Source organism: Salvelinus fontinalis, chromosome 10 (genome assembly GCF_029448725.1).
Source record: "Salvelinus fontinalis isolate EN_2023a chromosome 10, ASM2944872v1, whole genome shotgun sequence".
Lineage (NCBI taxonomy): Eukaryota > Metazoa > Chordata > Actinopteri > Salmoniformes > Salmonidae > Salvelinus > Salvelinus fontinalis.
This window is the reverse complement of record NC_074674.1, coordinates 40,077,477-40,090,152: the sequence shown is the minus strand read 5'-3', so window position 1 is coordinate 40,090,152 and position 12,676 is coordinate 40,077,477. Positions and strand designations below refer to the sequence as shown.

Genomic DNA, 12,676 nt, shown 5'->3' with positions numbered 1-12,676 from the left:
GGTTGAGGGATGGAACAGGAGGCTGTAATGGAAGGTTGAGGGATGGAACAGGAGGCTGTAATGGAGGGGTTGAGGGATGGAACAGGAGGCTGTAATGGAAGGTTGAGGGATGGAACAGGAGGCTGTAATGGAGGGGTTGAGGGATGGAACAGGAGGCTGTAATGGAAGGTTGAGGGATGGAACAGGAGGCTGTAATGGAGGGGTTGAGGGATGGAACAGGAGGCTGTAATGGAAGGTTGAGGGATGAAAAAGGAGGCTGTAATGGAGGGTTGATGGCTGATAATTATTTATAATTTAGTTATGTTTAGGTTATTTATAGATTTAGTTATATTTAGATTTATAGATTTAGTCATGTTCAGATTATTTATAGATTTAGTTATATTTAGATGTATAGATTTAGTTATTTTTAGATCATTTATAGATTTAGTCATGTTAAGATCATTTATAGATTTAGTTATGTATAGATCATTTATAGATTTAGTTATGTATAGATTATTTATAGATTTAGTTATATTTAGAAGTATAGATTTAGTTATATTTATAGATGTAGTTATGTTTAGATTATTCATTAATTTAGTTATGTTTAGATGTATAGATTTAGTTATATTTATAGATGTAGTTATGTTTAGATTATTCATTAATTTAGTTATGTTTAGCTTGAGGTAATATTTGATTATTTATAGATTTAGTCATGTTTAGATTATTTATAGATTTAGTTATGTTTAGATAATTTATAGATTTAGTTATATTTAGATAATTTATAGATTTAGTTATATTTAGATTTATAGATTTAGTTATGTTTAGATTATTTATAGATTTAGTTATATTTAGATTCATAGATTTAGTCATGTTTAGATTATTTATAGATTTAGTTATATTTAGATTTATAGATTTAGTTATATTTAGATTATTTATAGATTTAGTTATATTTAGATTTATAGATTTAGTTATGTTTAGATTATTTATAGATTTAGTCATGTTTAGATAATTTATAGATTTAGTTATGTTTAGATTATTCATTGACTAAATTATGATGTCATTCAGATGTTGGTTTGGTTGAGAGCAGGGGGGTTGTTATATTACTATAGCTGTAGGTGTCACTGAAAGGTTACTAAAGGTCACTAAAAGGTTACTAAAGTTTACTAAAAGGTTACTAAAAGGTTACTAAGGGTTACTAAAAGGTTACTAAGGGTTACTAAAAGGTTACTAAGGGTTACTAAAAGGTTACTAAAGGTTACTAAAGGTTACTAAAGGTTACTAAAGGTTACTAAAGGGTTACTAAAGGGTTACTAAAAGGTTACTAAACGGTTACTAAAGGTTACTAAAGGTTACTAAACGGTTACTAAACGGTTACTAAAAGTTTACTAAAGGTTACTAAAAGGTTACTAAAGGTTACTAAAAGGTTACTAAAAGGTTACTAAAGGTTACTAAAAGGTTACTAAAAGGTTACTAAAGGTTACTAAAAGGTTACTAAAGGTTACTAAAAGGTTACTAAAGGTTACTAAAGGTTACTAAAAGGTTACTAAGGGTTACTAAAAGGTTACTAAAAGGTTACTAAAGGTTACTAAAGGTTACTAAAGGTTACTAAAAGGTTACTAAGGGTTACTAAAAGGTTACTAAAAGGTTACTAAAGGTCACTAAGGGTTACTAAAAGGTTACTAAAAGGTTACTAAAGGTTACTAAAGGTTACTAAAGGTTACTAAAAGGTTACTAAAAGGTTACTAAAAGGTTACTAAGGGTTACTAAAAGGTTACTAAAGATTACTAAAAGGTTAAGGCTCAGTTCAGGGTTTACAGTATCAGTAGGGTCTTTACTGTAGAAATAGGAGTTTACCGGCCCACAGTACCGACCACAGGACCAGCTCAGTGGCCCCATGACCCAGTATCTATAAACCCAGTGGTCCCAGCAGCCTCTAGGATGGGTGTTAACGTTGACCTGTAACCTAAATACCTTGCTGCATGAGAGCTCCCACTCCAAACCAGAAACTATTGAGTAAGGTGAAATTATTCTCTAGCAACTCTGATGAGGGGTTGCAGGGGTGTGGGTTGTACCACTCATAGGGTGTAAACCTGGGGGAGGAGGGAGAGGGGAGAGGGGAGGGGGAGAGGAGGGGGAGGGAGAGGAGAAAGGGGAGAGAAGGGGGAGGGAGAGGAGAGAGGGGGAGAGAAGGGGGAGGAAGGGGAGAGAGGAGAAAGGGGGAGAGAAGGGGGAGGGAGAGGGGATAGAGGGGGAGAGAAGGGGAGGGAGAGGGGATAGAGGGGGAGAGAAGGGGAGGGAGAGGGGATAGAGGGGGAGAGAAGGGGAGGGAGAGGGGATAGAGGGGGAGAGAAGGGGGAGGAAGAGGAGAGAGGGGGAGAGAAGGGGGAGGGAGAGGGGATAGAGGGGGAGAGAAGGGGGAGGGAGAGGAGAGAGGGGGAGAGAAGGGGGAGGGAGAGGAGAGAGGGGGAGAGAAGGGGGAGGGAGAGGGGAGAGAGGGGGAGAGAAGGGGGAGGGAGAGGGGATAGAGGGGGAGAGTAGGGGGAGGGAGAGGGTATAGAGGGGGAGAGAAGGGGAGGGAGAGGGGATAGAGGGGGAGAGAAGGGGGAGGGAGAGGAGAGAGAGGAGAAAGGGGAGAGAAGGGGGAGGGAGAGGAGAGAGGGGGAGAGAAGGGGGAGGGAGAGGGGATAGAGGGGGAGAGAAGGGGGAGGGAGAGGGGAGAGAGGGGGAGAGAAGGGGGAGGGAGAGGAGAGAGGGGGAGAGAAGGGGGAGGGAGAGGAGAGAGGGGGAGAGAAGGGGGAGGGAGAGGGGATAGAGGGGGAGAGAAGGGGGAGGGAGAGGGGATAGAGGGGGAGAGAAGGGGGAGGGAGAGGGGAGAGGGGAGGGGGAGAGAAGGGGGAGGGAGAGGGGATAGAGGGGGAGAGAAGGGGGAGGGAGAGGGGATAGAGGGGGAGAGAAGGGGGAGGGAGAGGGGGAGGGAGAGGAGAGAGGGGGAGAGAAGGGGGAGGGAGAGGGGATAGAGGGGGAGAGAAGGGGGAGGGAGAGGGGATAGAGGGGGAGAGAAGGGGGAGAGAGAGGAGAAAGGGGAGAGAAGGGGGAGGGAGAGGGGATAGAGGGGGAGAGAAGGGGGAGGGAGAGGATAGAGGGGGAGAGAAGGGGGAGGGAGAGGGGATAGAGGGGGAGAGAAGGGGGAGGGAGAGGAGAGAGGGGGAGGGAGAGGGGATAGAGGGGAAGAGAAGGGGGAGGGAGAGGAGAGAGGGGGGAGAGAAGGGGGAGGGAGAGGGGATAGAGGGGGAGAGAAGGGGGAGGGAGAGGGTATAGAGGGGGAGAGAAGGGGGAGGGAGAGGAGAGAGGGGGAGAGAAGGGGGAGGGAGAGGGGATAGAGGGGGAGAGAAGGGGGAGGGAGAGGAGATAGAGGGGGAGAGAAGGGGGAGGGAGAGGGGAGAGAGGGGGAGAGAAGGGGGAGGGAGAGGGGATAGAGGGGGAGAGAAGGGGGAGGGAGAGGAGAGAGGGGGAGAGAGAGAGAGGGAGAGAGAGGGAGAGAGAGGGAGAGAGAGAGAGAGAGGGAGAGAGAAAGAGAGAGACAGAGAGGGAGAGAGAGAGAGAGAGAGAGGAAGAGAGAGAGAGGAGACAGAGAGAGAGAGAGTAAAACACAGCACATAGTGACATACTGTACTTTTAGTTACAATCAACAACATGAACCACAGTTAAAGACTGAACTGAAATCAATAAAAAACACTTCTGTTAACAATGCTGTTATTTTTTCAAACACAACTTCAATTAAATCAAATAGCCCCGTTGTCCTTTTCAACAACCTCGACACACATCCTGGTCCACAACATGCTAATTAAAGGAAGCATCCAAAATCACATCATAGTCCCTGGTCGAGAACGCCTGTGGGCCCTGCTCAAAGTAGTGTACTATATAGGGAATAGGGCCCTGCTCAAAGTAGTGCACTATATAGGGAATAGGGCCCTGCTCAAAGTAGTGCACTATATAGGGAATAGTGCCCTGCTCAAAGTAGTGCACTATATAGGGAATAGGGCCCTGCTCAAAGTAGTGCACTATATAGGGAATAGGGCCCTGCTCAAAGTAGTGCACTATATAGGGAATAGGGCCCTGCTCAAAGTAGTGCACTATATAGGGAATAGGGCCCTGCTCAAAGTAGTGCACTATATAGGGAATAGGGCCCTGCTCAAAGTAGTGCACTATATAGGGAATAGGGCCCTGCTCAAAGTAGTGCACTATATAGGGAATAGGGCCCTGCTCAAAGTAGTGTACTATATAGGGAATAGGCCCCTGCTCAAAGTAGTGTACTATATAGGGAATAGGCCCCTGCTCAAAGTAGTGCACTATATAGGGAATAGGGCCCTGCTCAAAGTAGTGTACTATATAGGGAATAGGGCCCTGCTCAAAGTAGTGTACTATATAGGGAATAGGGCCCTGCTCAAAAGTAGTGTACTATATAGGGAATAGGGCCCTGCTCAAAGTAGTGTACTATATAGGGAATTGGGCCCTGCTCAAAAGTAGTGCACTATAATAGGGAATAGTGCCCTGCTCAAAGTAGTGCACTATATAGGGAATAGGGCCCTGCTCAAAGTAGTGCACTATATAGGGAATAGGGCCCTGCTCAAAGTAGTGTACTATATAGGGAATAGGGCCCTGCTCAAAGTAGTGTACTATATAGGGAATAGGGCCCTGCTCAAAGTAGTATACTATATAGGGAATAGGGCCCTGCTCAAAAGTAGTGTACTATATAGGGAATAGGGCCCTGCTCAAAGTAGTGTACTATATAGGGAATAGGGCCCTGCTCAAAGTAGTGTACTATATAGGGAATAGGGCCCTGCTCAAAAGTAGAGAAAAACAAGTGACAAACAGGACACAGCTCACTCCAGTGCAGGCCAGTAGTACATACATCCAGATGTCAGGAGACAGTGTTCACCCTAACCCCTGACCCCTGACCTCTAACCCCTTACCTGGCGATGACAAACAGGACACAGCTCACTCCAGTGCAGGCCAGCAGTACATACATCCAGATGTCAGGAGACAGTGTTCACCCTAACCCCTGACCCCTGACCTCTAACCCCTTACCTGGCGATGACAAACAGGACACAGCTCACTCCAGTGCAGGCCAGCAGTACATACATCCAGATGTCAGGAGACAGTGGGTTGAGGAAGGAGAACACTCCGGGGTTGGTGCCGTTGGGTTTTCTGTACAGGATACTGATGCCCAGAGTCATGAAGGGCTTAGAGAAGTCTATCACCTTCTCTCTCACGTAGGTGATGGTCAGAGGGGCTACTGCCAGATCAGCTATCTGAGAGGAGGGGGAAGGGGTGATGGTCAAAGAGGTTACAGCCAGGTCAGCTATCTGAGAGGAAGGGGTGATGGTTAGAGAGGTTACAGCCAGGTCAGCTATCTGAGAGGAGGGGGTGAAATATATTTTAATTACACCTCATTTTAGGTTGGCCTTGGATGACATCACTTCCACGATGGATTCTACTAGAGTGATGGATTCCTCTAGAGTGATGGATTCCTCTAGAGTGATGGATTCCTCTAGAGTGATGGATTCTACTAGAGTGATGGATTCCTCTAGAGTGATGGATTCTACTAGAGTGATGGATTCCTCTAGAGTGATGGATTCCTCTAGAGTGATGGATTCCTCTAGAGTGATGGATTCCTCTAGAGTGATGGATTTTACTAGAGTGATGGATTCCTCTAGAGTGATGGATTCCTCTAGAGTGATGGATTCCTCTAGAGTGATGGATTCCACTAGAGTGATGGATTCCTCTAGAGTGATGGATTCCTCTAGAGTGATGGATTCCTCTAGAGTGATGGATTCCTCTAGAGTGATGGATTCCTCTAGAGTGATGGATTCCACTAGAGTGATGGATTCCTCTAGAGTGATGGATTCCTCTAGAGTGATGGATCCCTCTAGAGTGATGGATTCCTCTAGAGTGATGGATTCCTCTAGAGTGATGGATTCCTCTAGAGTGATGGATTCCTCTAGAGTGATGGATTCCTCTAGAGTGATGGATTCCTCTAGAGTGATGGATTCCTCTAGAGTGATGGATTCTACTAGAGTGATGGATTCCTCTAGAGTGATGGATTCTACTAGAGTGATGGATTCCACTAGAGTGATGGATTTTACTAGAGTGATATATCCTACTAGAGTGATGATTCCACTAGAGTGATGAGTTCAACTATAGTGATGGATTCTACTAAAGTGATGGATTCTACTAGAGTGATGGATTCGACTAGAGTGATGGATTCCACTAGAGTGATGGACTCCTCGAGTGATGGACTCCTCTAGAGTGATGGATTCCACTAGAGTGATGGACTCCTCTAGAGTGATGGATTCTACTAGAGTGATGGATTCCTCTAGAGTGATGGATTCCTCTAGAGTGATGGATTCCTCTAGAGTGATGGATTCTACTAGAGTGATGGATTCCTCTAGAGTGATGGATTCTACTAGAGTGATGGATTCCACTAGAGTGATGGATTTTACTAGAGTGATATATCCTACTAGAGTGATGATTCCACTAGAGTGATGAGTTCAACTATAGTGATGGATTCTACTAAAGTGATGGATTCTACTAGAGTGATGGATTCGACTAGAGTGATGGATTCGACTAGAGTGATGGATTCCACTAGAGTGATGGATTCCACTAGAGTGATGGACTCCTCGAGTGATGGACTCCTCTAGAGTGATGGATTCCACTAGAGTGATGGACTCCTCTAGAGTGATGGATTCTACTAGAGTGATGGATTCCTCTAGAGTGATGGATTCCTCTAGAGTGATGGATTCCTCTAGAGTGATGGATTCTACTAGAGTGATGGATTCCACTAGAGTGATGGATTTTACTAGAGTGATATATCCTACTAGAGTGATGATTCCACTAGAGTGATGAGTTCAACTATAGTGATGGATTCTACTAAAGTGATGGATTCTACTAGAGTGATGGATTCGACTAGAGTGATGGATTCCACTAGAGTGATGGACTCCTCGAGTGATAGACTCCTCGAGTGATAGACTCCTCTAGAGTGATGGATTCCACTAGAGTGATGGACTCCTCTAGAGTGATGGATTCCTCTAGAGTGATGGACTCCTCTAGAGTGATGGATTCCATTAGAGTGATGGATTCCACTAGAGTGATGGATTCCTCTAGATTGATGGATTCTACTAGAATGATGGATTCCTCTAGAGTGATGGATTCCTCTAGAGTGATGGATTCCTCTAGAGTGATGGATTCCTCTAGAGTGATGGATTCCTCTAGAGTGATGGATTCCTCTAGAGTGATGGATTCCTCTAGAGTGATGGATTCCTCTAGAGTGATGCATTCCACTAGAGTGATGCATTCCACTAGAGTGATGCATTCCACTAGAGTGATGGATTCTACTAGATTCTACTAGAATGATGGATTCCACTAGATTCTACTAGAATGATGGATACCTCTAGAGTGATGGATTCTACTAGAGCGATGATTCTACAGCTAACTAACTAGTCATTCATTCCACATGGGCTACACTGGTACAGCATGAATAAGCTCATCGACAACTCACGTGGTCGATGAGCTCTCGGACCATGCCGTTCCATTCCCCCTTATCGTTTTGAGCGCCATACTTCCCATCAGACACCAGTTTGACCTCGTAGGTGAACCCCAGGATGTTGGACAGCTCCTTCAGCAGGTCCAGGCAGTAGCCCTCAAACCGGTCGTTACCGGACAGCTCCTTGTCTGACTTCTTAAACATCACATAAGGGTTTTCCTGTAATGAATAATGGCAGCATAGACACGTTTTAAAACAGCCCCTTTCACCAGTATAATAATATAGATCATTACATTTACATTTCATGCTCCCTCCTTATTCTTTCACCTACACTTCCTCTCCTCCCCTCTTCCCTCTCCTCTTCCCTCTCTTCTCCCCCTCTCCTCTTCCCTCTCTTCTCCCCCTCTCCTCTTCCCTCTCTTCTCCCCCTCTCCTCTTCCCCTCCCGTCTTCCCCTTCTTCCCCCTCCTCCCTTTCTTCCCCTCTCCTCTTCTCTGCCCTCTTCCTCCTCTCCTCTTCCTCCTCTCCCGCCTCTTCCCCTTCTCCTCTTCTCTGCCCTCTTCCGCCTCTCCTCTTACCCCTCTCCTCTCCTCCCCTCTTCCTCATCTCCTCTCCCGCCCTATTCCCTCTTCTCCCTCCCCTACTCCCTCTCTCCTTCACTCTCCCTCCTTTCCTCTCATCCCCTCTTCTCCCTCCCCTATTTCCTCTCTCCTTCACTCTACCCCCTCTCCTCTCCTCCCTCTTCTTCACTCTTCCCACTCTCCTTCCCTCTTCTCCCTCCCCCCTTCCCCCTCTCCTCTGCACTCTTCCCCCTCTCCTCTCCTCCCCTCTTCTCCCTCCCCTATTCTCTCTCTTCTTCACTCTTCCCCCTCTCCTTCCCTCTTCTCCCTCCCCTATTCTCTCTCTCCTCCACTCTTCCTCCTCTCCTCCCCTCTCTCCTCGTACCCCTCTTCCCCCTCTCACCAGTATAGTAGTAACGATCAGTGTCCTGTTGGCCATAGAGTCAGTCACATTGTTGGTTTTATCCCTGCTGGTCTCTGTAAGGTTCAAGCCCGTGTAGGAGTTCCACACCGCAATCTGAATAAAAAACATTAAGTAAGTAAAACTCACACTCAGGAAAGAAGGACGTGTCTGCACCCCAAATGGCCCCCTATTCCCTATATAGTGCACTACTTTAGACCAGAGCCCTATGGTACCCTATTCCCTATATATAGTGCACTACTTTAGACCAGAGCCCTATGGCACCCTATTCCCTATATATAGTGCACTACTTTAGACCAGACCCCTATGGAACCCTATTCCCTATATAGTGCACTACTTTAGACCAGGGTTCATAGGGGATAGGGTGCCATTGGGGACTCAAACAGACCCACGTAGGTTATCCAATTACCAATATCCTATTTGGTTACACCACAGAGTCCAACTCACAGCAGCATGGGAAGATAACAAAGGATAGTCCATCAGATAGACATTAAAAGGGACGGTTTCCTCCAAACACAGATTAACCCTACAGTCCTGGAATAAAAATGATTTGTGATGGAGATTCTCCATGGTCTAGATTAGAGGTGGGCAACTCCTGTCTTCCGTGGCCTGATTGGTGGCACACTTCTTCTTCCATCATCCCTAACAAACACACCTGATGAATCAAACTGCATTGTAAACTGAAGATCGTGATTAGGTGATTACTGGAGTCAGGTGTGTTAGCTGGGGCAAAACTGTGACACCAACGCCTTGAGGACTGGAGTTGTCCACCCCTGGTCTAGGACTAGGATCCTAGCTGGTTGTCCACCCCTGGTCTAGGACTAGGATCCTAGGTGGTTGTCCACCCCTGGTCTAGGACTAGGATCCTAGCTGGTTGTCCACCCCTGGTCTAGGACTAGGATCCTAGCTGGTTGTCCACCCCTGGTCTAGGACTAGGATCCTAGCTGGTTGTCCACCCCTGGTCTAGGACTAGGATCCTAGTTGGTTGTCCACCCCTGGTCTAGGACTAGGATCCTAGCTGGTTGTCCACCCCTGGTCTAGGACTAGGATCCTAGCTGGTTGTCCACCCCTGGTCTAGGACTAGGATCCTAGCTGGTTGTCCACCCCTGGTCTAGGACTAGGATCCTAGCTGGTTGTCCACCCCTGGTCTAGAACTAGGATCCTAGCTGGTTGTCCACCCCTGGTCTAGGACTAGGATCCTAGCTGGTTGTCCACCCCTGGTCTAGGACTAGGATCCTTGCTGCTACTCCCATAATGTTAAACAGTTAGAGGTAAGAAGTCCTATAGAGCATAGTTAAGTAGATTTAGCTCAACTCTCAGCAATAGAGAGATTTAGATGAATCATTGAGCCAGCCAGCCAGCCAGCCAGCCAGCCAGCCAGCCAGCCAGCCAGCCAGCCAGTGTTAACTACGTATATATTCCCTCTCCACTCTGTTGGTGTGAATGACAGGCAGATTGATAGCGTGAATATAATCCACAATAATCCAGACTAACAGTTTCCATATTAACTAACAGTTTCCATATTAACTAACTAACAGTTACCATATTAACTAACTAACAGGTACCATATTAACTAACAGTTACCATATTAACTAACACCATATTAACTAACAGTTACCATATTAACTAACAGGTACCATATTAACTAACAGTTACCACATTAACTAACACCATATTAACTAACAGTTACCATATTAACTAACACCATATTAACTAACAGTTACCATATTAACTAACACCATATTAACTAACAGTTACCATATTAACTAACACCATATTAACTAACAGGTACCATATTAACTAACAGGTACCATATTAACTAACTAACAGGTACCATATTAACTAACAGTTACCATATTAACTAACACCATATTAACTAACAGTTACCATATTAACTAACAGGTACCATATTAACTAACAGTTACCATATTAACTAACACCATATTAACTAACAGGTACCATATTAACTAACAGGTACCATATTAACTAACTAACAGGTACCATATTAACTAACAGTTACCATATTAACTAACTAACAGGTACCATATTAACTAACAGTTACCATATTAACTAACACCATATTAACTAACAGTTACCATATTAACTAACAGGTACCATATTAACTAACAGGTACCATATTAACTAACAGTTACCATATTAACTAACAGGTACCATATTAACTAACACCATATTAACTAACAGGTACCATATTAACTAACAGTTTCCATATTAACTAACACCATATTAACTAACAGTTTCCATATTAACTAACACCATATTAACTAACAGTTTCCATATTAACTAACACCATATTAACTAACACCATATTAACTAACACCATATTAACTAACTAACAGGTACCATATTAACTAACAGTTACCATATTAACTAACACCATATTAACTAACAGTTTCCATATTAACTAACACCATATTAACTAACACCATATTAACTAACAGTTACCATATTAACTAACTGTTACCATATTAACTAACACCATATTAACTAACAGGTACCATATTAACTAACAGGTACCATATTAACTAACACCATATCAACTAACAGGTACCATATTAACTAACACCATATTAACTAACAGTTACAATATTAACTAACAGTTACCATATTAACTAACACCATATTAACTAACAGTTACCATATTAACTAACAGGTACCATATTAACTAACAGGTACCATATTAACTAACACCATATTAACTAACACCATATTAACTAATGGTGTCGTAGAGGTCCAGAGGGGGGTCGTAGAGGTCCAGAGGGGGGTCGTAGAGGGTCAGGGGGTGGTCGTAGAGGTCCAGAGGGGGTCGTAGAGGTCCAGAGGGGGGGTCGTAGAGGTCCAGAGGGGGGGTCGTAGAGGTCCAGAGGGGGGTCGTAGAGGTCCAGAGGGGGGGTCGTAGAGGTCCAGAGGGGGTCGTAGAGGTCCAGAGGGGGTCGTAGAGGTCCAGAGGGGGGGTCGTAGAGGTCCAGAGGGGGGGTCGTAGAGGTCCAGAGGGGGGGTCGTAGAGGTCCAGAGGGGGGGTCGTAGAGGTCCAGAGGGGGGGTCGTAGAGGTCCAGAGGGGGGGTCGTAGAGGTTCAGAGGGGGGTCGTAGAGGTCCAGAGGGGGGTCGTAGAGGGTCAGAGGGGGGTCGTAGAGGTCCAGAGGGGGTCGTAGAGGGTCAGAGGGGGGGTCGTAGAGGTCCAGAGGGGGGTCGTAGAGGTCCAGAGGGGGGTCGTAGAGGGTCAGAGGGGGGGTCGTAGAGGTCCAGAGGGGGGGTCGTAGAGGTCCAGAGGGGGGGTCGTAGAGGTCCAGAGGGGGGTCGTAGAGGTCCAGAGGGGGGGTCGTAGAGGTCCAGAGGGGGGGTCGTAGAGGTCCAGAGGGGGGTCGTAGAGGTCCAGAGGGGGGTCGTAGAGGTCCAGAGGGGGGTCGTAGAGGGTCAGAGGGGGGTCGTAGAGGGTCAGAGGGGGGTCGTAGAGGTCCAGAGGGGGGGTCGTAGAGGTCCAGAGGGGGGTCGTAGAGGTCCAGAGGGGGGGTCGTAGAGGTCCAGAGGGGGGGTCGTAGAGGTCCAGAGGGGGGGTCGTAGAGGTCCAGAGGGGGGGTCGTAGAGGTCCAGAGGGGGGGTCGTAGAGGTCCAGAGGGGGGGTCGTAGAGGTCCAGAGGGGGGTCGTAGAGGTCCAGAGGGGGGTCGTAGAGGTCCAGAGGGGGGTCGTAGAGGGTCAGAGGGGGTCGTAGAGGTCCAGAGGGGGGGTCATAGAGGTCCAGAGGGGGGCTCGTAGAGGTCCAGAGGGGGTCGTAGAGGTCCAGAGGGGGTCGTAGAGGTCCAGAGGGGGGTCGTAGAGGTCCAGAGGGGGGGTCGTAGAGGTCCAGAGGGGGGGTCGTAGAGGGTCAGAGGGGGGTCGTAGAGGGTCAGAGGGGGGGTCGTAGAGGTCCAGAGGGGGGTCGTAGAGGGTCAGAGGGGGGTCGTAGAGGTCCAGAGGGGGGTCGTAGAGGTCCAGAGGGGGGTCGTAGAGGGTCAGAGGTGGGTCGTAGACGTCCAGAGGAGGGTCGTAGAGGGTCAGAGGGGGGTCGTAGAGGTCCAGAGGGGGGTCGTAGAGGCCCAGAGGGGGGGTTGTAGAGGTCCAGAGGGGAGTCGTAGAGGTCCAGAGGGGGGGTCGTAGAGGGTCAGAGGGGGGTCAT

The 12,676-nt window shown here is 46.9% G+C and overlaps 1 protein-coding gene across 1 annotated transcript in view; it reads right to left on the bottom strand.

The window, feature by feature from the left end:
• grik1a (glutamate receptor, ionotropic, kainate 1a) overlaps positions 1-12,676 on the bottom strand; it is a 101,030-nt gene that overhangs the window by 26,023 nt on the left and 62,331 nt on the right. The window contains exons 10-13 of the mRNA XM_055936809.1: positions 8,485-8,598; positions 7,538-7,741; positions 5,068-5,291; positions 1,951-2,069 (exon numbers count right to left, since the gene is read on the bottom strand). Of these exons, the coding sequence (XP_055792784.1) occupies positions 1,951-2,069; positions 5,068-5,291; positions 7,538-7,741; positions 8,485-8,598 (661 nt within the window). The remainder of the gene's footprint in view (positions 1-1,950; positions 2,070-5,067; positions 5,292-7,537; positions 7,742-8,484; positions 8,599-12,676) is intronic.